The sequence below is a fragment of the Talpa europaea genome (assembly GCF_964194135.1).
Source record: "Talpa europaea genome assembly, chromosome: 4".
NCBI lineage: Eukaryota > Metazoa > Chordata > Mammalia > Eulipotyphla > Talpidae > Talpa > Talpa europaea.
This window is the reverse complement of record NC_140070.1, coordinates 22,979,391-23,004,184: the sequence shown is the minus strand read 5'-3', so window position 1 is coordinate 23,004,184 and position 24,794 is coordinate 22,979,391. Positions and strand designations below refer to the sequence as shown.

The 24,794-nt window shown below is 34.6% G+C and overlaps 1 protein-coding gene across 1 annotated transcript; it reads right to left on the bottom strand.

The window, feature by feature from the left end:
* Positions 1-1,513: 1,513 nt before the first annotated feature.
* On the bottom strand, positions 1,514-24,450 carry SUCNR1 (succinate receptor 1; the record flags this gene model as incomplete). The annotated part of the gene is given in 4 exon segments (XM_084232576.1): positions 1,514-2,677; positions 7,484-7,525; positions 7,529-7,564; positions 24,409-24,450. Coding segments are annotated over 4 exon segments (1,068 nt in total). The 3' UTR covers positions 1,514-1,729.
* Between the last annotated feature and the right edge of the window lie 344 nt (positions 24,451-24,794).

Below are 24,794 nucleotides of genomic sequence, written 5' to 3'. Positions count from 1 at the left end.
TTAAAACAATGCACAAAATACAAATTATACTTAAATTTTATGTTGTTGTTAAGAGAGATTAATAAATACTTCTTTCCCAAGGCCCTTTCAGTAGTCCTTTCTAATGAGGCAATTCAGGAATGTCTGTTTTCAGTTTATTATCAAGCAGTTATAAAATGACACAGAAATAAAAAAAATTGATAAAAAATAGGTATGAAACATATCTTACAGTTGAATGTTAGGTAAGAGAACAAATGTTTTATGAGTAATGCATTTTTATGTTCCAGTTGCTGCAATATACAAACATTTAACTGAGAACATTTTGGGTTTTTGTAATATCAGAATATAATGTTGCCAGAGCATCTCAAAGCAGGCTGATGCTTATTTTATCCTTCAGGTCATTTACCCCTTTTAGTTAAACATTTCAACAAAAGGAGTTTATGGACATATTTTTTTAGCATATAATAAGTGAATTATTATTATGTGATACTTGTCTGACTTTGAAAAGCTAATACAACACTTGTTTTTTGTCCTAAATTTATTTTATGCCCTGAAATGGTGTCTAACTAAACTTCTTCAGAAAAAAATATATAGATATGCACATAAATATTCCTTATAGTCTACAAATCACAACGTGCATTTTATTTAGAACATTTCCTCCAATGCTTTATATCCTTTTCTGTGAGAACAAGGGCTCACTCCAGATTTAAATTATTCTCTCTCTGAGATAAAATTGTCCTTGTAAATTAACCAAGTGTGGTATGGAAGGGCAGGGAGAAAATATTATGACTTTCCCTCCAAAAGGAAAAATTAACCCAACTAATTTGGGCATTAGCATTTCATTTCCTCTTATTTGCTGGTTTTATGATATTAATATATTTTAAAGTTTACTGTTTAATCAAAAACAGCAAGGCTAATGAACTTTAATATATTTCCATGCACTGAAAATCAAATTGTGATAATAAAATGCCAGATGGCAGAATCATAACAAATGCAGTGTACTCTCTTTTCCTTTGTCTTGTCTTGCTTTTGGGTTTCTTGATAGGCACTTTGTGTTCTATAGCTGAGTTTTTTTTTTTTTAACAATAATTCTTGTTATTTCTATTTACTATTTTGATAAATTTATTTATATCTAAATTTCCTGCAATCCAAGCTCAAAAGTATCTCTCTTTTTCTTGAACCATCTTTTAAGGTTCTATTTAGTATGGTTTTTTGCACTATAAACCACACAACAAACAACAAAATAAGCCCTGAATTCATTATATTGTTTTCTTGTTTGCCACTGCTATTATTTACTTTAAGTTGTCTCAAGAGCTAACAATGGTAAAATTAATAGCATCTGTTTAATCTTCTGCTATTCAGTTCTCACATTATATTATAGAATCATATGAATAAGAACAAAAAATGTTTAACACAGATTTCTTTTCACGCAATTTGACCAATGATTAAAATGCTGTTCTTTTAACTTTTATTCCTCTTCCCCCTAGGATATTGAACGCATCTTTTCAAACATTAGATGGTGCTAACCCAATGCATTTCCGTTTTGAGATGAACAAATCAAATTCTTCTCACGTCCTTCTTTTCACACACCTGGATCCAAGTCTTTAAATCAGGGTCAGATTTGTGACCCTCTCTTATATACATCTATGAGTTTATCAAACTCGAACTGGCCTATAGTTGCATGTGTGAGAAACAATGTCTCCGCAGGATCTCATTTTTCTCTGAATGAAAACATTAGTCCATGAGGACATCATCTAAAGCATGTAAAAGATTTGAAGTAATGCCTCATTTTATTGATGAACATCTCCCTGAAGTGGTCTCCCATAAGGAAATAGAAGACAGGATTGATGACACTGTTCAGAAAGGCCAAAGGTCGAGTCACAATGTATAAGGAGTTGATGATGGCCTCTGCGCAGGGTAACTTCTTAAAGCTCCGCAGGCGGGAAGCTATCCTCATGTTCCTCATGACATGGTAGGGAGTGAAAAGCACGGAGAAGATCACGACCGCCATGATGACTAAGTTGAGAGGCTTTTCAAGGGGCAAAGCAATGGTAGCCTGCCTGTTCCTCTGCTTTAGGAAGAGAGCCATCTTGAAATAAAAAAAGCACATCACAAAAAGAGGAATAAGGAATCCCACGAGGGTTAGACACAGGCTATAAATGAGGTTGCTTTTGGGATCCCCAGAACTTGCGTAATCAGTACAGATGGTGCCATTGACTAATGCAGGACTTAGAAAAGGAAGTATGGGCAGTAGCTCTAAAGTCACTAGAACCCAAATGGCCAAAGAGAATATGATAGCAAGTTCCTTCTTTTGCAGAACGTGTTCCCGGAAAGGATACCTCATGAGCATATATCGATCGATGCTGATCAAAGTGAGGAAAAGAATGCTGGTATAGAGATTGGCATGAAGGATGTATCGGTTAATTATGCAGAGCACGCCCCCATATAGCCATTCTTTCAGGGCATAACTCTTTATCAACAAAGGGAAGGTGCAAAAGAAGATCAAATCAGAGATAGAGAGGTTAAAGAGATAGATGTTGCTACTATTCCAGTTCTTCAGGCAGAAGAGATAGCCAAAAACAACAACTGTGTTCCCAATAACTCCCACAACAAACTCAATCCCATAAAAAATGGGAAGGTAGTAGGTTTCCAGGGCAGACTCTGTGGCCAGCCAGTTTTTACAAGTTGTATTCCATACCTAAAGAAGAGACATAAACATATGAATATAACAAACTACAATTAAAGACAATATTGTGCTTAATGTGATAATAAAAAGTTCCACTTGAAAGTTAAACTGAGAGTAGCTTACATCACTAAATAGTATATCTGCACACCCATACTTATGCCACTAATATATAATTTCAACAAATATTTACATTTTTTTCAATTTCACATGTGTATTGGAAATGCACATAGGATTAAAACAATGAACAATTTCTTCAGAATTAAAGCTCTGAATTAGAGAGGGGGCAAATAATTGTAACAAGCTCTGAATTATTAATTTTTATTTATACAAGTTAGCAATTTGTTGCCTTATCTCCTGGAAGTTAAAACTAATGAGAGGCTGAATAACTTCACATAGGTCAAGAAAGTGGAAACTAGATATGTTTTGAATAGTCATTACATAAAATATGGTTATTTTTATTGCTCTGAGAACCTCTGAAGTATGTGCTGAGCACTGGGGATAACAGCCAATATAAGTAAAACAAAGTCGCTAATCTCAGAAAATTCATTCTCTCAGGAAGAATTAGGGCATAAACAAGCAAAGGCATGCAACAGAATGACAAAGGGTGTTCCAGACATCATGAAAAGTACATGCAAATGCCCTGAGATAGAAACACACATGGAAGATGACAAACAGCAAAAAGGTTAAGGAGAAGTATCCCTGTTCTCATTGTACTGGAGGGGTGCAGATCTTACCCCTGGGGCCCTGCCCCCACTGTAATGCCAGGGTGTGGGATCCTCCATGTTTTCTTTCCCCCTTAGTGGCCCTTCCCCTTAGTGTTTCCCCATCACAGAGCCATGAGTGAAAAGCTGCTTTGGCTTTGTTCAACCTCAAAGGCACTGACACTGCAACCTGACAAAGTGAAGAGGTGTCTACTTTCATTGTTGTGTCTCCAGGACCCACCATGGTCTCCAGCATATTGTAGTTTCTTGACAAATTCTGTGAGTTAAGTAGAACTGATTCAAACCCAGAAGAGGAAACTGGGATTGTTAGAACTCTAGTTTTGCTCTTATAATAGCATTTATTTTGTTTCCATGTTAATAAAGAATCATGTTTATTATATTAAATTTATAAACTACAAATTCATTTTAAAGGATATTTAAAAAAATTTAATGTGGAGAAGCTAAAAATATTAGCAATGATAACAATGGCTATTATTTACTGAAAGCTTATCATGTACAATGTGTTTGCTCAACACCGGCTAAGGATTAATTCCATTTAATGCCCAAGATGACATACTGAGGTGACACTGTTACTACTTTCACTTTACTTGTGAAGTCACTGAGGCTTGGAAAATTAAGTATTTTGCTGAGGTTATACACATAGTAAAAGACCTTATCCAAACAGGGGCCATGAAAATAAATAATCATTCACCCGAACCTCAAGTGCCTTACTCACCTGCCATTTACTCTGGCAACGAAGTCGGACTGTGGTGGGGCCAGGTATCTCAAAAACTTGACTTTCATAAAAATGTATGGGATCACTATTGTTAAATATGCCACTTATTTCTAATAAGGGAAAGTGAGGCTGAAAATAAAACTTTCTAAAAATCTCCCTGACAGATTGCCTTTGAGCAAGGCATTTTGGTACACAGAGGCAAAGAAAAACAAATGCACCTGCGCTTCCTTGGGGGTATGCTTGCCAACAATGAGCAGAATTCATTATGGTGAAGGCATGTGGAAAACTCTTATCTGCTTTTGACAAAGTCAAGTGATTTACTCCAACTAAAGATCATTGGTATTTTGAGTGGGTTTTATTTATGAAAATCTGTCATGGAATTGTAAACATGTTATGTTCAATATTTTGATAAGCTATTTTTAATTACTTTAAAACCTCCTAAGTTCCTCTGAGCTTCTCCCCATATCTTTCCATGGAAACCTGCCACTAAGTCCAACAATAGGAGAAGCTAGGTAGGTGCTTCCTCAGGCAGCAGATGGCACTGCCAAGGAACCAAGCTTCACTTTGTTTTTGGGATTATCTTATTCTACTGCTCTCTTCATTCCCAGCAATAAACCTCATTTCTCAATCTCATATGCTGTACAATTTTTTCAAACCTCTCCCACCTACTCTTCCCTACTCATCATTAGTAGATGTTTTTGCCTCTATCTTCTCTGAAATAAAGCTCATTTGTCAGATATCCACTCTGATCCCTGTCTCTGTATGTGTCCCTCTGCCAACAGAGGAAGTCTGTTCTTCTGGTCTTACTCCTGATTCAACTGATTCTCAAATTCCCATCATCCTATGTGATACACTTCTTTATCCTCTCTATTCAGACTTCTCCAACTCAACTACATCTTTTCCATCAGCATTTAAACCTTCTTGCCCTGTCAATCTTAAAAATAAGGACAAACCTCCCTGGTTTCTCATGTTTCCCTCCTTGTCATCACTTGACATATAAAAAGGCTATTTTCACTAATTGTTTTGACATCTTGACATCCATTCCTTTCTCAGTCTACTCCAATTTGGCTTCAGGCCCGCCGATCCACCAAAATAGCATCTATAGTTCTCAATCTAATAGCTATTTTTTTCTAATTTTATTTGCTATCTCACCTGTTTTTCATACAGTGACTTTAGGAGCACCCTCTTCCTTTCCTTTCTGTTACATAACAATCTCCTAATTTTCCTTCTTTCTGCAAGCATTTCTTCCATGCCTTCTATGACATGGCAATCTCCTTGCTGTCTGTCCTCTTTTCTCTCTGTAAAATATTTTGGTGGGCTAATCCTTCTTTGCCCAAACTTTAAATGTTAGAGTTCTTCAAGGCTCAGTGTGGGTTCCTTTTTTATTTTGGAAATATTCAAAAAGCTGGTGCTCACACTCAAATGAATATTAAGGCAACAGAAAATTTTCTTCACTTAAGAAATTCATTTGTTTCATTTTTGAATTTCCTCCTGGTCATAATTCTTACCTTTCTGCCTTATCATTTCTTACATATACTGATGGATGTCAGTAGCTTATGTGCAGCAGAAAGGTTTGACTGCCTCTGAGAGAAAATACTTCATAAAGACTGAAGAAGTCAGATTAACAATTGCACCACAAAGCAAGCTCAGAACCATGTTGAAGTCTTAGAGAATTCTTTTGCCTTTGAGTTGTCTACAGAATGAAAGATTAATGGAAATAGGGATAGAGAATACCAGGAATGGAATAAGGAAAATGAATGACTGGTCTCCTTTGTCCTACTTCTCCGAGTGACTGTTTCATTTTTTTTCCAAATAATGTTTTAAAGTACATATTATATAACACTCACTAAAAATACAGATAGGCAAAAGATGAAATTGTCCATAAACCTAGCACTCTTAATACTTAGATAGCTTCCTAGACTATAAATAACATTAATTTGAATTTATTTTTACATGAATGAGAGTATATATTTTGTGATTTTTTTAGTCTTCTTTGTTTAATTTATTTCATTTAAAAATATTTTTTTCTAAGTTCATAATATGAATAAATTGTGGTTTTCTAAAGGCAAAACTGTTTAATATTTGCTAGTCAATTTAACCTCACCAAGACCCACAATTTAGATTCTCAAGTGGATCCAAATTAGATTCCAAATTACAATTAAGTATGTTTTTAGTGCAGCCATCACCATTCCACAAATTGATGAAGTAAGCTACCTTAAGAAAAATTCCCAATTAAAGGAGAAACTGTCTCATGAAAAGTTCATATTCTCTCTTTTGCTTTCTAGTGCTTACAGACTTGATTTTTAGAAAATACAAATTATGGTACATAGACTATGGCTGATTTGAATGAATTTCTTAAAACAGATTTTTAAAGCATATTGCCAATTCTGATGAAATTTTAAATTATATATATAAAAATATATCTAAGCCTAATAGAATTATTAAACTATAAAGTGTTCAATTTATTCCTGTCAACAGATCAGTAGTGCTCATTTTAATCTCTGTAATGTTTTAATGTTTCTTTCACTTTAATTGTAGTCAGTCTTTAAAAAATGTACATTTTGAAATTCAAATTAAATTAAGTAATACTCATAATGATTATTACTTTAGCTAACTGCTTCTTTCATTAATAAACAATTTGCATGAAAATATATATTCACAGTGAAAAAATACAGTAATTTAATGTTGATGATTACATTACTTATATAATTAAAAATTACACTAAAAATCAAGGTACAAAAGGTGATAACGTGGTATCACATTGGATGTTTATAAATTTCTTTAAAATATTTAAGAAATTATAGAAAGTTCAGGAAGTTTCTGCACTTTTAATAAGAATAACAATAACAATAATAACAATAGTTTCTGCAATTTTCCATCTTTTCTTGAATGATGTAATTTTTACAAACATAAATGCTAAATTTAACTTTTAGGTACCTTAAAACTCCCTCTAACACATTATTTTCTAGACATGAAAATGTACATGATAAAGTATTTCACATAATTTAGGAACTTTAAGTTTTTTTCTGTAAGTAAAGTAGTTATATTTATTTAAATTAAATCCAAGTACCATTTCTGCTGAAATATAAATTTCCAAGACATTAGCAAATATAACAAATCTCTTTTAAGAAAATTAATATAAGCTTTGGCAATGAAAACAATGCACTTAATTTGGTAAAATATAAACGGAGAGGACATCAATGTGACTTCCTTATAATTTCTTCTACTGTTCTACATATGCTTAGGGATAACATTCAGACAGTTCATTTAAACATCACTTAAAACCTTCATTGCCTCTAAGACACTTAAAAGGAACGCTAACTAACGAGAAGTCTGGTATCACTTTATATACTTGTGCAGTGTAAGTAGCATTGTACTTACCATTGTGCTGGAAGGACCGAATCCTTTGACAGAAATTCTTTGCTAGCAACTTGATACCGCTTCTGACCCAGTGCCGTGCAACTAGACATAGTTATAGTCACTGCAGTCTTATTTACATATCATGCAGCCAAGATTAATAATTCAAAGTCCAAGAATAATTCATTTGAACCTCTAAGTCAGACGTTCAAATAGAACTTCCTGGAAAATAGAGGCAAATTACTCGTCTCATGGAAAATACATTTAACAACTACTGTTGAAATTATTTTAGTTCACTCTCAAAGTAAAAAAGCTCTCGTTTTTTTTTTAAATGCTCATTTGCATATTCAAATGAGGACAGATAAGGACTGTTTGTGATGGGTATACAATTGCTTCTGCTCTTTGTTTTGCAGATTCAAATATTCACAAATTATATGCAATAGTGTATAATCTGTTGTGCTTTTACAGTGTGCTAGGCACTGCACAAAACACTTTCATACAATTAATGCTTCTAAAAATCTTCTGAGGTTATTATTTAAAATTTTTCTCACTTTACAGAGTGAAAAACTGTGGTTCAGAGAGGTTAATTGACTTTCTCAAAGTTACAAAACCAGTATGGAAAGGAACTCAAGTTTAAACCTAAAAATTGCAATTCACCTGCCCTGATTCCTGGCTGCCTACAAGACTGAATAACAGTACCTGTGTGCACACAGCAGAGGGACTCAAAGTCCAAGAATTAACGTGTATTTTTCAAAAATGCAGCTCTTTCCCACTTTTAGAAGGAAGAAAAATGTAAAACATCACTTCATCTATAATTTTAAAAGGACAAATAACAAAGCATGTGATGATTAGGCTTATTGATTTTAAGTAATAAGTTACCACAACACCCTCCAAACACGGCTAGCCACTGGGTGCGTTTCACATATCTCTGCCACCATTTTAAAGGGAGATAAGGGTGATTCCCTTTGTGGGTTGGTGAGAGATCCCCAGGGCTTCCTCTTTCTTCTCCCACATCCTGACTACCAACTTACTGTGGACTGCCAAGATGAAAAGTGGTCTCTACTTCTCCTTTTCATAGTGCACATAATCCAGAAGCATCTGGGAACCTAGGTTTTCTCCAAGTCTTACTTCATCAACAGTCCTATTGCTTCAGGAGAAGGTAGAGTGATTCTGGGACAGGGACTTTAGTAAAACGGCTCCAATATTGTTGTTCTTTTATTACTGTGAAGCTTTTTTTTTCAGATCTACAGAAGGAAAGCTGCATGGGGCGTCGAGGCCAAATTCACAGTTGGAGGTTTTCTCTGAGTCAGTGCTGATCATGGATGTGCAACATTTTAGCTTCACAGGACCTCACACTTCAAAGGATCACACACTAGTTTTAATGATCTACTGTTGCCTAATTAAAATTCTTAATTTTTTCACAAGAGGAGTGTGCTTTTATTTTGCACTGGGCTCTGTGAATTATGCAGTAGTCTTGCTTGTGAGAATATAAATCTCCCAGGAAATGATTTCTATTCAAGTTTTTGGCTTTTTATTATTATTATTATTATTATTTTGTTTTAGTAACAATGTGACATGTTGAAATTTATGATTTGAGGAACAATGAAAATTTGAAAAGCAGCCAAGTTTGTAATGTAATTTACCGTCTATGAGGTAATATAGCTGATGGTTAAGAGAACAGGCCCTAGAGGCAAAGTAACTCCTTTCTTATCTTGGCTGCACCACTAATCAGGACTCAGTTTTCTTGTCTGTAAAGGAGGGATAGTATAAGTGCCAATCTCATCAAGTGTTTACAGAAGTGCTATATAGTTTACATATATAGTATATTAGACAGTGTACTATAGCATATAGAATAGGCATATATTAACTGCTAAATGAAGAGATGTTTGTAATAAATTGGAAGACATCTTCAGAATGATCATGTCAACCCAAAGCTATTGAAGTTAGAATATCAGCTTATCAGAAATGTTCATTTAAAATGATCTTTTTTTCCTTCACCATCACAATCCAAGTTTATTTTTTATATATATTTTACATCATTCTTCATTTTTGTACAATGTACACTTTCTCCTCTCAGGTGTGGTCCCCGTACAATTCCCACCACCAATTCACCTGTGCACCATCACCATAGTCTCTTGTGCTCTTCCCTCCCCTGTTTTTGATTCTTCTTCTCCTCCTTCCCTACAGAATGTCTCTGATTTATAGTTGTCTGTTGATTTTGATTTTTAATTTATTATAGTTTTTTATCAATTATTTGGCTTCTCTACATTCCTCCAATATGTGAAACAATCTGATAATTTTTCTTTCTTGCTGCCTTATTTCACTGAGCATAATCCCTTCCAGCGCCATCCATGTTGCTGTGAATGGCACAAGTTTATCTTTTTGATTGCTCAGTAATATTCCACTGTATATATAGACCACATCTTCTTGATCCAGTCGTCTATTTTTGGGCATTTGGGTTGTTTCCATAGCTTACCCAAAATGATCTTATAAAAGTCAGAATAGTGAAAATATTAATGAATTTTCACCCTGACTTCACCTTTATCCACTGTATACTCTGAAAAGATGGCATAACTTGGTTTCCTCATTTGGAGAAGGGAATAAAAAATAATGACTACCTCATAGACCTCATAATGTTTATAATATCAAATGAGATAATATGTGGAAATGCAATGGTTTAGGAATGCAAGAGCAGCTCATGTAAACCAGGAACACTAATCAGGAAATTCCGGAGAAAACCAAGGAGTGGAAAAGCAAAATATTAATGAAGCCAATGTTAATAATATCAACTTTCAATAGTATTTCTGAGCACTCTAAAGTCACAGTGTGTATGTTAATTCCTGCAGCAAGGATGCAATGCTAAGCATACTATTTGTATCTTTGACAGATGAAGAAACCTAAGCTGAGTAAAGATTACACAGTTATCCACAATCACACAGTTAGTAAGTGACTATGCTATAATTTGAACCCTTATTTGTTTGATTCCTTGTCTGACTCCTAAACCCAAGACTTTGACTTTTGTCTGCCCCTCTCATGTTAAAAAAGAAAATATGACATTGAATTCTAAAATGACTAATTGTGGATAACTCTTACTTTAAATTTCATGTTTTAACCTCATAAAATTACATTTTAAATTACTAACACTAATTTTAACTATAGGTTGTTAGAATTACTGGTTATCAAATTTTATTATTAAATCTGCTAACAAAATAGAAAATAATATTTTAGATTAGTAACTAGACACATTGAAAATAAATAAGTAAATGTTTATGGGAAGTTTCTACTAACAGCATCTCTGGGCATGCTTACAAGGAACATTATTTTTCCTTCAAGAACACAAATCTGTGTGAAAAACAAGCTGGTCTAAAGGTTACACTAATCTCCAAGGAATCAAAAGCCCGGGAAGAGGAGGAAAATTAATTAAGGATATTTTCCTAAGTCCTTAGGGGCAATAATATTAATATCCAAAAGAGGTTGAATTGAATCAAGATGATTGAGAAGCCTAATTTGGTGTTGGTGTGCTGGGTAGACAGTTCTAAGGTTACCAGGTTATTTCTGTATTCAAAGAATGGTTTTAAACAGGAAAAAAAATTAAGAAAACAACAGAAAAGAAAAAATAATAATAGCGAGTATATATGGATTGTCTCTAAACTCCTCCATATCCTAGAAACCTATCGACCAAATTTACTAACCACAGAGTGTCCATAGAGGAGAGGCATGCAGGCTGAGTAATCTGTTTCCTCTTTATATAAAAGGCCTTGTCATGTAACAGTGACATTAATAATGTCGATTTGTAAAATGCTGTTATTCTTATCAAGTAACTGAAAAACTATAATAGGTTTATTTCTAGACATAATGCCAAAAATTATTTTCTGCTGAATTAAAATATCCTACTTGTTAAAGATATCTACAGCTGAAAAATCCTCTAAGTTCTTTAAACTATTAATATCCTACAGTTTTTTTATGATCTATAGTAAGCCTTAATCACAGTTGTTTCCCTACAAAATAAGGTTGTTCTCCTGATAGGATATTCAAATGTTTGTGGAAAGTACAGAGACAGTTTTCATTCTTACCATTGACAGACTAAGGCATAGTCTTTTTGATGGAAATAGAGAAAGTTTGCTTGAATGATTGGAACAGTTTATTCTTTTGGCAAATGGCTATTCAACTACTCAGTTTTCCCCTGTCATGTTTATTGTGTTTCATTTACATTTGTTTGATTCTTGGAATATTTTGCTTTATTTATGGAAGCAGAGCAAAAAAAAAAGAAAGAAAGAAACATGTGACTTATTGTTTTTATGTACTTATCAGTACTCTTAATTGCATAGTAATCAACTACTTCCAACATTTCACCCCTTGCTTGCTCTAATAGATCATTTACTCTTGGAATAAGAACAAGAAATCAGTCTACTGAATCTCACTGAGCATGTTAATAGTTGAATTGAGATGTTTTTAAAATTCCCTGGCATACAGGAAATACATATTAAGAAAGTTAAGTGCTTTGTGACTGTTATAAATTAAATTACAGAAATTACCTGTTCCCATAAGTAAAACATTTTATGTGTGATACTTTTGTGTTAGTATCTTTACCACTGGAACATACTCAGTGATGCAACTATTCATTTTATTTTTTTTTTATTTATTTATTTTTTTTTTTTTTAGAGGCATGCTTTATTTATTTGTTTGCTGGTCTGTTTGCTTGTTTTGTTTATACATGCACTGGGTACAGTCAGAAGTGCGGGAGGGAGGGTGAGAGAATTCACCAGAGCCAGAGCGGGGAGCAGAGCAGGCAGAAGGACCGAAGTACACTGCTGAGGGGAGCAGCGGGCGGCAGGAGAGGTCTGCGCGCCATGTGGGACCCTCCTCCGGTGGCCAGGGAGCAGCCGGGGATCGAACCGGCGCCGCAGAGGCTGCGCGCAGCTTCGCAACCCAGCGCTCAACCGCTGCGCCACCGGGGAGGCCCGCAACTATTCATTTTAAAGGATGTTTTATGCTGACTTACCACACTGCAAAACTAATTTGATTTCACTTTTAGTTCAATATTGTAATACAGTATCTGAAAAAATTTCCAACTGTAGCAATTCTGACAATTGCAATTAACAACAGAAAATGTTAGGAAAATATTTCATCATGGACTTTTAAAACATCTCCCTAACTCATGTGTATTATTTTTGTATCTATAAGTTAGGCCTTTTTCATGTTAATCTAACTTTAAAACCCAACAGCACTAGTATTATTTGAAAAATTGCTGCCCATCAAAACTAGCATGGGCTGTCAGATTTGAAGAAGTGTTTAAGAGTAATTACATAGAACTCCCTCATCCTAAAGAAGGGCAAAGGCATTAGGCTAGGAGCAGCTAGGAGGGATAGGATAGGTGTGAAGGTTGACTTTGAAATGAGAGCTGTTATTTGCCCAATGGAGATGCCAGTCTCCATGTTGGAAAAGAAAAAGTGATAAGGAACTCTCCTTAACAGCCCTATACACACACAATATCCTGCTGGAAAAGGAAGCTTTATCTGATGAATTCCTAGATAAGGGTTTGACAATCTATTCTAACGAATAGACAGCCAAATTAAAAACAAATAGGGGGCCTTCCTGGTGGCGCAGGTGGTTGAGTGCAGTGCTGTGAAGCTGTCCGCAGCCTCTGCAGCTGGGTTCAGTCCCTGCCAGCCTGGGAGATACCCACATGGCGCGGTAGACCTCTCCTGTCTCATCTGCTGCTTCCCTCAGCAGTGTATTTCAGTTGGTCTGCCTGTTCTATTCCCCACTCTGTCTCTGCTGAATCCTCTCACCCTCCCACATATCTGGCCTGTACCCTGCTTCTTGTATGCATGAATAAATAAATCTTTTTTAAAAAAATAGGCAAATAACATAAATCTTGAGAAAGGGGAGCCAGCATTGGACCCTTGATAACACCTCTACTTTCAGGAAAGGGTTATGGCAAACCTGCACTAGCCAGGACCTTCTCTCTGCCAAAGGACCTCAAAACACAGAAGTTTGTCAAAACCCATTGACTCTTGGGCCTCCCTGCTGGTGCAAGGGTTTAAGCACTGCACTATGAAGCAATCCACAGCCTCTGCAATACAAATTCGATCCCCAGCCGGCCAGGGAGTGACCCATGTGGCACAGCAGAGCTCTCCTGTATCACCCACTGCTCCTCTCAGCAGTGTATTTCAGTCAGTCTGCCTGTTCTGCTCCCCACTCTGTCTCTGGTGAATCCTCTCACCCCTTGCATCTCTGGCCTGTATCCCAGCTCTTGTATGCATAAATAAATAAATCTTAGGGGAAAAAAAAACCCATTGACTCTAAACAAAACTCTGCATTTGTACAGTCTGACCACAGTGACATTCACCAGCATATTAATTTGTTTTGCCACTGATAACTCCTATGATGCCCCCCATACCAAGCAAACTTTGTGCGTAAAAATGACTTTATTCTTTCATTCTTCCCTCCTTCACTCAACATCCTTCAAAAAACTCTGTACATATATTTATCAGGAACTGGAGTGAAGACAGAGTATAGCAGAGATTAGAATTCAGGGAAAACAAAAATGAATTAACTTTTCCTATAGATTCTTGAATGTTAAATACAATGCTTTGTGAGTGAAGGAAATGAGTAGCAATTAGACAAAGCTACTTCAAAAAGCAATATTGGATATATTTCTTCTTACTAATTTCTAATCTGTCTTTGTAACTCAGTCAAAAATATTTCATTGTCTAACTTACATCCTTCTTTTCAGTAATTTGATTAGCAAATACACTGATCACTATGCGCAAAGCAATTGGGCAATGAAAGGATACATAGGTAGACAACCTGACCTTTAAGAATTTGTGACTTTTTTACACTCAAACACTTTTGAAATTCTCAATAATCTCTCATCTCAGACTTCATTTATTTTTTGTTTTCCTTATCATTTCAGCTTGTCTAAAATAAGACGTTTATTTCTATTTATTCTTAGAAGATTAAAATTCTATAATATCAATTAAATGTCTAGTTTTTCTATAATCCCTGACAATCAACCTTTCTTATAAGTTGTTAACTCAAACATTTAATAATGTAACTTTGAAAACTTTACACCATTATCTCAGTCTTGATTTTCTCATATATGGAACAAATTGGTGCATTCAGTGTGGATGACAATTAAGAAACGTGAGGGCTAGCCCTTGCCTATTTTCTTGCTTGAGTATGTAGTAGAAATTATATATCAACATGCCGCAGATTCTGCTGTTCCCAATTTTAACCTCAGGCTATTTCTTAACACAGTGCCCCCAAAAGTCCTTATGAATTAAAGGTAATCATTCTCGGTGTAGCTAGGCCAGCTTAATAGACATTCTCATTTAAATACAAATAATCAAATTATACCATATTATAACATCCTCTTAAAAATGTAGTACCACTATGAATTTTAAGGGTTTTTTTTTGGGGGGGGGCCAAGATTTTTCTGTTCTTAATTGTCTCCATATTGCCCTGCGTACCTAGAAAACTCCTAGTCATGAACTTGACCACAGTTGCTATATTAGTAGGTTCATTTACTTCAGTTTTAAATGTCATTGTATCTATAAATTGCTTCCAACTGTTTTTGCAAAGGCAAATTTCTAAATAATAATTAATGCCTCATAATTATTCTGTCGAACTTCACCATCTTATTCAAGATTCATAGAATACCAATTTCAACTTTAAAAAATCAGAATGTTCTCATGCTGATTTAGAGTCCAACACATAGTGTAAAATTTTCACAGTTCAAAAAAGATAAACATGCAATTTGCAGCAACATGGATGGAGCTGGAAGGGATCATGCTCAGCAAAATAAGCCAGAAAGAAAAATAAAAATACCAGATGGTCTCACTCATAGCAGGAATTTAGAAAACCTAAATAAGGGACCGGGAAAAAGACTATAATAAAGTAAAAATCAAAATCAAAGAGCAACTATAAACCATAGATACATTATGGGGGGCCAGGGGAGGAGGCATTAGGGTCAAAATAAGGGGTGTGGGAATTATATGGGAACTATAACCAAGATGAAAATGCATACATTGTGCAAAAATGAAAAATGATGTAAAAATATATTAAAAAAAGAAAAAAAATTTTCACAGTTCATTTTTGTAACGTGGATTTGTAACTAATGCAATGACTTTTTTCACCTGTGGCTATTACACAAGCCCCTCTTTTAAATAACTGAAGAATTAATGCATACAGAACACGAAGTTTACACATATTGTTTGCTAGAGAAATGAAAACCCAGCCTATTAGATTTCTATCTGGGGAGGGAATGCAGGTAAGAACACCCTGTAATGTAAATGGCACCATGCTTTGTGAATTGAAAAAGAGAATGAAAAAGGAAATAAATGACAGAAATGGGGGCAAAATGCTCTGTCAATCTAAGCCATTAGACAGTGCTGACATAGGGGAAGATCTGGACATATAAGTATATGCATGTCAAAGTCAAACAACAAATATTAATGGAAATAACAAGAACTTTTCCAATGGTAAGAAATAAATTCACTACTGATGATAAAATTAGCAAATTTCAAGGAAACTGGCTTACCTTTCTCTCACTAGATTCATCACACATTTGTTTTACTTAAGAGTTTGCTGCTTCTATTAATCTTGTGACTGTCCCATTCGCTTACACAGATTGGAAAGAATTTGCCAGAATTGATATGCTTTTTGTCAATCTATGTGTCAATTGTATACTGTGTCTTTATAAAGTTGGAAATATAGCTTTTCCAGTTGTAATGTTTATAATTTCCTTATATGTTCACTCCGATAATCTAGTATCTCTCAACCTGAGACAGAAGATTGTGTAACACAAGAAAGGGATAGGAAAATATGTATGTAGAGGAAAGGTTAATATTAGGCAATAAATAAATCTCCCCCTCATTAGGAAACCAAAGTAAATAGAGTGAATATAGCCCCCACAAATATGTTGGAATTTATGTAAGAATATTTATTTGCATTTCACACCTTCTTGTTCAAAGTGTAGTGTTTTTCACTTAAATATTTAAGATCATTGTAGAATCATGTGCATTATGAGAAATAATTAGGGACATTTTATATAATCGTTACACAGTTTTTTCCAAAGATAAGATCTTACAAAAGGATAACACAGTATCATAGCCATGATCCTGGCATTGATACAGAACATTGCCATCACTACAAGGATCCCTCAGGTTGCCCTTCAGCCATACTCACTTCCTATATACTTCTGCCTTCTTAAACTCTAGTAACAACTAATTTGCTCTCGTATTTTCTATAATTTTATTATTCTCAAAATGTGATATAAATGGAATCATGCCATATATAAACTTCCAGGAGTAGTTTTTTTCCAGCCAACATAATTCTCTGAAGAGTCACTCACCCAGGAATTATCTGGTAATAGTTAATGATAAGTTGCACATATCAGCAGGATGTTTCTTTTTGTTGCTGCATAGTATTTCATGATGTTGATATACCACTGTTTAATTATTCAACTGTTGAAAGACAATGAGCTATTCTTAGTTTTTGACTATTAGTTGTTATAAACATCTGTGTACCAGCTTTTTTTGTAAATGTAAGTTTTCATTTCTCTAGGATAAATGCCCAGGAGCAAAAGTTCTGGGACTTTGATAGCTGTATGTTTAGTTTTTTAAAGAAAACTGCTAAACTGTTTTCTAACATGTCTGCACCATTCTATATTTCCACTAGTAATACAAGTGATTAATTTTTCTGCACTCTTACTATCATTTGTGTTGCCACTATTTTTATTTTTATAGATTGAATTGGCTTGAACTGGCTTTTCCATAATGATTAATGATGAGGATCACATATTGTATGCTTATTTTCTGTCTGAATATCTTTAAATTTTTTTCTTTATTATTAACATAATATTGGTTTAAAACACTGTATATGACCCAGAGGTGTAAGTTTCACATCTCACAGATGTATGTTATAACACTACACTCACAAAAGCTATAGTTCTCTACCATAGTCCATTGGGCGCCCTCCATCCACATTTTGCTCTCCACCCTATCCCTACCACTCTAGTAGCCTCTGTTCTGCAGTCAGATTTCTACAGTTTGTTTTGGTTTGCATTTGCCTGACCTTTTGTTTAATTTCTCTATGTTTCACATGTCAACAAAATCATCCAGTATTTGTCTTTCTTCTTCTGACTCACTTTATTTGGCATAATCCTCTCCAGTTCCATCCTTGTTGCAAATGGAGTGGGATTGTTGAGTTTGATAATTTGTTTTAAATATTTTGAGAAATTTGGGCCTCCCCTAGTGGTGCAGATGGTTGAGCACATCACTATGAAGCTGTCCGCAGCCTCTACAGTGCGGGTTCAATTCCTACTGGCCAGGGAGCTACCCACACGGTGCAGCAGACCTCTCCTGTCTCGCCCACTACTCCCTTCAGCAGTATATTTCATCAGTCTGCCTGTTCTGTCCCCCGTTCTGTCTCTGGTGAATCCTCTAACCCTCCCGCACATCTGGCCTGTACCCCGTTCTTGTATAAGTAAATAAATAAATCTTTAAAAAAGATATTTTGAGAAATTTCCATAGTGTTTTCCATAGGATCTGGACTAGTCTATATTTCCACCAGCAGAGAATGAGGAATCCTTTTTCTCCACATTATCACCAACACTTGTTGTTTCTGGTCATCTTGAATGAATCTCCAGAATTCCAAATAATTCCTGGATAAGTGACTTCAGAGAATAATGCTGACTGGAAAAAACAAACAAACAAACAAACAAACAAACAAACAAACTACTCCTGGTTTGTTTGTTTATTTCACTCTGGTCATATTCTCCAACTCTGTTCTTCTCACTGAATTAGAAGATGTCCTTGTCCTACACACATGATTGCAATAAAATAATTTTTAAATTTCTTGATACAAATTTCTTAAACTGCCTGTCTAGGCTTAAAGGGAGAGAAAGTTATATAAGTGTAAATGTTGGATATTGATTTAATTCCTTCTTGCATTGATCAGTTAGATATAGAATAATAAAATATCTGTACAATGGGAAAGCATGATTCTTGGTGAGGATCATTAAATTTGAACTGATAATGATTCCTCTTCAATGTTTATCTGACTGCTTAAGACATTAAATGATAGGGCCTCCCCTGGTGGCGCAGCGGTTGGTTGAGCGCTGGGCTGCGAGGCTGCCTGCAGCCTCTGCAGCGCCGGTTCGTTTCCCGGCCTCTGGCAAGGGTCCCACCAAAAAAAAAAAAAAAAAGACATTAAATGATAAATGGCTTGAAATTGTGTAATTTGTTTGAATTCTGAAATTTAAGGATATTATTTATGTTATCACAAAAATAATTTGCCATACAATCTTCAGAGGAAAAATTATGTAAGTCTAGATTTGCACCTGTATTCAGTTTAAAGATACATACTGTTGTTAAGTTTGATCATAAGAGCAAATAAAATATTCTTTTGATGGTGTTTTGATGGTGTTTATAGAACTGACTATCATTTATATGGTTGTGTTCTTAAATTTCTGCCAGTTTAATTTATCTCATTCCAAACATGTCTCATGAAGAAAAAAATGAAATATACAATGAGTTGTCTAAACTTTGGCAATTGACCAATACAAACTAGAAAAAGGACATTGAATTATTGTTCTTACAAAAGTACCCATTGAAAAGAGAAAGACATGCCCCTCAGAAAACATTATTATTTCTGTACCGCCATATACCTATCCTGGCATTGTCTTAGAGAATAATATTGATGAGTCTTTACCAGGTCCAAGGGATATAAAAATTCTGTTTTAAGAATTGTCACTCTTAACGTCAAAGAGAAAAATTAAAGTCATGCTTAATTCCAAGAGGTTCCTAGACTAGGGTAAATCCACCATTTTATGTCCTCTATCAGACAGTGTTTAATTAGTAAAAGAGATAAATGCTAAGGATTTTCTACTGATCAAATGATGCCCTCCCCACCAGATGAGTAAGGCCAGTCACATGATGGCAGATAGTGAAAATATGGATCATAGACCCAAACCACCTCTCAATGGCCTTTTTCCTTACAAAAATGACATTAGGTCATATTTACTTACAAAACAGAGGAACTTTCAAACCTATAATAAATCAGAAAGATATTTGAAAATAGCTAATGAACATGTCTCTAAAACAATGTTTACATAGTATCTATGTAGAGAGGCCAGTACATAGTTCCCATGTACCAGAGGTCAGTCCTTATGTGGGGTAGCCCCATGGGCTTAGTGCTTTTCAGATTATGTATTGGAGTTAATTATACTAAACAGAATAAACTTAATTATAATGTTTACTTTTTGGACCTGTACTTTTCCTCTGAGATTTAAAAATCCCAGAGAGACAATGTTAAAAATTTTTACAGACTAAAATTCACAACTCTTGATTATGAAGACTATAATTCTGAATAGGCAACATTTTATTATTACTGGTAGAATAACCTAATGAGTTTTTCTTAATATTAGCAATCATATAGTAATATAAGCCACAGTTGAATTTTTTGATAGTTTAAAAGGTCTTTTAGTGCTTGCATTTTTATGCTCTCTATATTTCTTCCTTCATAAGGTTTATTTTGTTTCGTAGTTGCTATGTCCCCATGTACTATGAGAGCCAGTTCTCTGACCTCTTATATCTATAAATTCCCACAGCTCACAGATCAGTGATACTCTCTTTCCAAGGCCATGAACTCTGCTGCTCCCATTATCCTCTTGAATCTGAGTTCCATATAAGGCAAGCAATTGAATGGGTTGTTTGAACCAGTGAACCAATGATACATATTGTAAATTATCTGTATTTTGATTAGGGCTTTAGAAAGATATGTGGACTTTCTTATAATAAGTTGCAGCATTATCCACAATGTTAATATTAAGGTGTCATCTTACAGATATACTTGAAAATAAATTAATAAATCATAGGCTTACATTTGCCCTATTATGGATAAGTACTATTCCATTGTCCTGAGGTAAAGACTGTGAAATCAAATAAAGTCCCTACCTTAAAAAATTACTGTGTGGTACTTACTTTGGCAACACATACACTAAAAATGGAATGATACAAAGAAGATTAGCATGGTTTCTGTGCAAGCATGATTCCTAAATGTGTGAAGCATTCCATATTTTTATGTATATGGCCTGAATTCATCAGTCAAAAGGTGTAGAATAATTGAATAGATTTCAAAATCAGCCCAACTTTTTAGAAATTGAAACAAAAACAAATCTTCCCCAAAACAAAAGCCAGGTATCAGATGGTTTTACAAATGAATTTTATCAAAACTTTAGAGAAAAACTAATACCCATCTTGCTCAGATTGATTTTAAAAAGAATATTTTTTAATATGTGCCATTTTAATATGTGCCATAGTTATTAGGAAGGAATGTTTCCTAATACATTTTATGATGCCAACACTACCCTAATACTGAAGCCAGATAAAGAGAGCACAAGAAAATTATAATAGACCAATATCCCTGATGAACATCAGTGCAAGATCTTTAACAAAATACTAGCAAATTGAATTCAGCAGCATATCACAAGGATTATAAATCAAGATCAAGTGACATTTATCCCAAGGATAGAGGATGATTTAATATACATTAATCAGTGTAATACATCTTATCAACAAAAGTAAAGATAGAAATTATATGATAATATCAATAGATGCAGAGAAATAATTTGGTAAGATTCAGCACCAAGTTATGATAAAAACTCTAAGAAAATGAAAAAAGAAGACACTTACTCTAATATTATGAAGTCCATGATATCACAAACCAACAACTGTTATAATACTTAAAGGTAAAAAACTGAAAGTTTTCTCTTAAGATTGGGAACAAGACAGGATGCCCTTTGTTGCCACTTTTGTTAAACTTAGCATTAGAGGTTTTAGCCAGAGCTATCAGTCGAAAATTGGAAATAAAGAGAATTTGAGTTGGAAAAGAAGAAATAACTATCATATTTACAAATAATATGATATTATATACAGAAAACCCTAAAAACTCCATAAAAATATTATTATAAATAATAGATGAATATAGCAAAGTTACAATATCAACATGCAAAGATCCAGAGCTTTTTTATATGTTAGCAATGAACAGATAGCAAAACACTGAGAATAAATCCACTTACAATTGCCTCAAAAAATTAAATTCCTTGGAATTAACCTAAGGAAGTGAATAACATATACAGTAAGAACTACAAGATGTTAGTAAAGGACTTATATAGTGACATAAGGAAATGGAAGGAAATCCTATGCTCATGAATTGTTAGAATCAATATAATCAAAAATTATTATCCTCCTGAATATGATATACAAATTTCACACAATCACCACTGAAATCCCAGGGATATTTTTCAGAGAAATGGAACAAAATATATTGAAATATTTATGGAATTTCAAAAAACCATGAACTGCAAAAGGAATCTTGGGGGAGAGGGGAAGGAGAGAAACAGAAACATTACCTAACTTCAAACTTGCTATAAAACCACTGTTTTTATAAAACACAATATGGTTTTGGCACAAAAGCAGATACATGGATCAAGGAATAGAATTGTAAGTCCAGAAATAAACCCACATACACAAAGCATATAATTTACGCTACAGTAGCCATGAGCAGGCAATGGGGAAAGGACTGTATCTTTAATAAGTTGTGCTAGGAAAATTGGAAAGCCATACATAAAAGAATGAAGTTGGATCACTATGTAACTCCATACACAAAAATAGTCTCCAAATAGATTGAAGATTTAGATCTAAGATTTACAATAATAAAACATATAGAAGAAAACATTGGCAATATGTTCCTTGACATCAAGATGCGCTTGGTAATTTGACCATGTAGGGCAAGGGAAAATAAAATAAAAATAAACAGTTGGGATTACCCCAAGTTAAAAGTTTTTACACAGTAAGAGAAAACACAAGAAGATTAAAAAAGATGCTTTATTGAATGGGAAATATATTCACACAATATATAACTGATAAGAGTTAATAATTTAAGATAGGCAGACAACTTACATAATCCAAAGATAATAAAACAATTAAAAAATGGGCAGCAGATATGAACAGATGATTCACCAAAGAGACTATCCAGAAGCACTTTAGATATGAAAAAGTGTTCATCACTACTTCCAATATGACAGGTGCTGGTTAAAGACACAGTGAGTTATCTCACACCCATGAGAACGGCACATATTAAAAACACTTCTAACAGCAAATGCTGGGATGGATGTGGAGACAGAGAAATCTTACTACTCTGTTGGTGGGAATGGATAATGGTTTAACCTTATGGAAAGTAATCTGTATATATGTTAAAAGACTAAAAATGCAAATATTAGCAACCCCACTCATGGGCATCTATCCAAGAATATAAAAACACCAACACAAAAACTGCATGTTCTATAGTGTTGATAGCAACATTATTTACAACAGCTAGAACATGGGAATAGCCTAAATGTCCATCCATGATGATTCGGTTAGGAAATTGTTGCTTATTCACACAATGGAACATTTTTCAACCATAAGGAAGAAATATATTTGCCATTTTCAGCAAAATGAAGAGAGTTCAAGTGAATTATGTGTAGTAAAGCAAGTCCAAATAAACAAATACTGGACATTTACACAGTGATGATTTGAAAAAGCAAAATATTTACAAAAACCAGAGGACATTAGTAATTACCATGAGGACACTGAGGTGAAGGGGAAAGGGGAAGGGGAAGGTTCAAGGGGACACAAGGGATAGTAGTGGGCAATAAACTGAGAAACAAAAACAAAAAAATTATTAGATATCCTTTTTAAAAAAAATAACAGAAAACCTTATGACTGTTAATAGAACATGTTTGCTACACATTGTCAAAACTAATGAAGGACTGAGTTACACTGTTTGTCCATTTCTCAATAGGATTCAACATCCTAAAGGGGGCATAATATTTAGTAACCCAGGCAAAAATCTACTATTAAAACTGAATGTATACAACACCTTCCCCTTCCTCAAGGCTTCTCTCAGATGTCCTTATGGTAGGGAGGTTACTATCATCCCCCTTTTGAAATCTCTCAATCTCTAATTAAATGTAAATGTTCTTTTTTTTAATTGTTTTTTTTTATTTTTATATTCCCCATACAATTGCAACCCCAATTTTGATCCTAATCCCTCCTTCCCCCCCACAAAGAGTGTCTCTGGTTCATAGTTATTTGTTGATTTCGATTTTTTTTCTTTCTTATAGTTATTCTTTTTCCTGGTCCATATTTAGGTTTTCTAGATTCCTGTTATGAGTGAGACCATCTGGTATTTTTCTTTTTCTTTCTGGCTTATTTTGCTGAGTGTGATCCCTTCCAGGGCCATCCATGTTGCTGCAAATTGCATGTGTTTATCTTTTTTGATTACTGAGTAATATTCCATGGTGTATATGTACCACATCTTCTTGATCCAGTCATCCAGTTTTGGGCAGTTGGGTTGTTTCCAAAGCTTAGCTATTGTAAACAGTGCTGCTATAAACATAGGGGTGCAGGTGCTCTTTGGAATTGATGTTTCTGTGTCCTTTGGGTAAATACCTAGGAGTGGAATTGCTGGATCATATGGCAGCTCTATCTTTAGTAGGTTGAGGAATCTCCGCATTGCTTTCCATAGTGGTTGGACCAGTTTGTACTCCCACCAACAGTGCAGGAGAGTTCCTTTCTCTCCACATCCTCGCCAACATTTGTGGTTGCTGAAATGTAAATATTCTTATGGTACTTATCTAATTTGGCCAGAGAGAAATAGAAGGTGAGAACTTGAACTGACTGATCCAGTTATTTGTACACATGCATTTGATTGGAATCAAAACAGGAAAGCCAAACCATTCCCAAACAAAACAACAAACAAACCACTTTGGATCATTTATATATTTATATTTATTAGTGTACACCCAATAGTCTTGTCAGAATAAATAAGCAAAGGAAAACAAAACAAAACAAACACAAACCTTAATATGTCTGAAACTATCGGTGCCATCCACATACCACAGAAGAAGCGTACTCTTCAACATCCTCTAAGATCCACATCCTCTAAGAATGTTGCTGGACTCTTGAAGGGAGTCTTCCCCTGTCCCACCTGTCCTCAAAGACTGATGTTGGAGAAGTGGAGTTCTAAATACAAGACTTAGAAAACTGTGAAGCTGCTATGTGACTCTTGGTTTCTTAGCACACTACATATCATATCCTTTGATGTTTTCTTTATTAAACTTTATATGGCATTACGGTAGAAGAGCTTGCAGAGAAGCAGCAAAAATATCTGCTTAGTGATGCACTATTGTTGGGTTTCCAGGAGAGGGGGTTAGATTAAGTGACATATAATTTTCTAAGCCATGAAATAAACATGGCCTTTCACATCAGGGCAACTTTAAAAC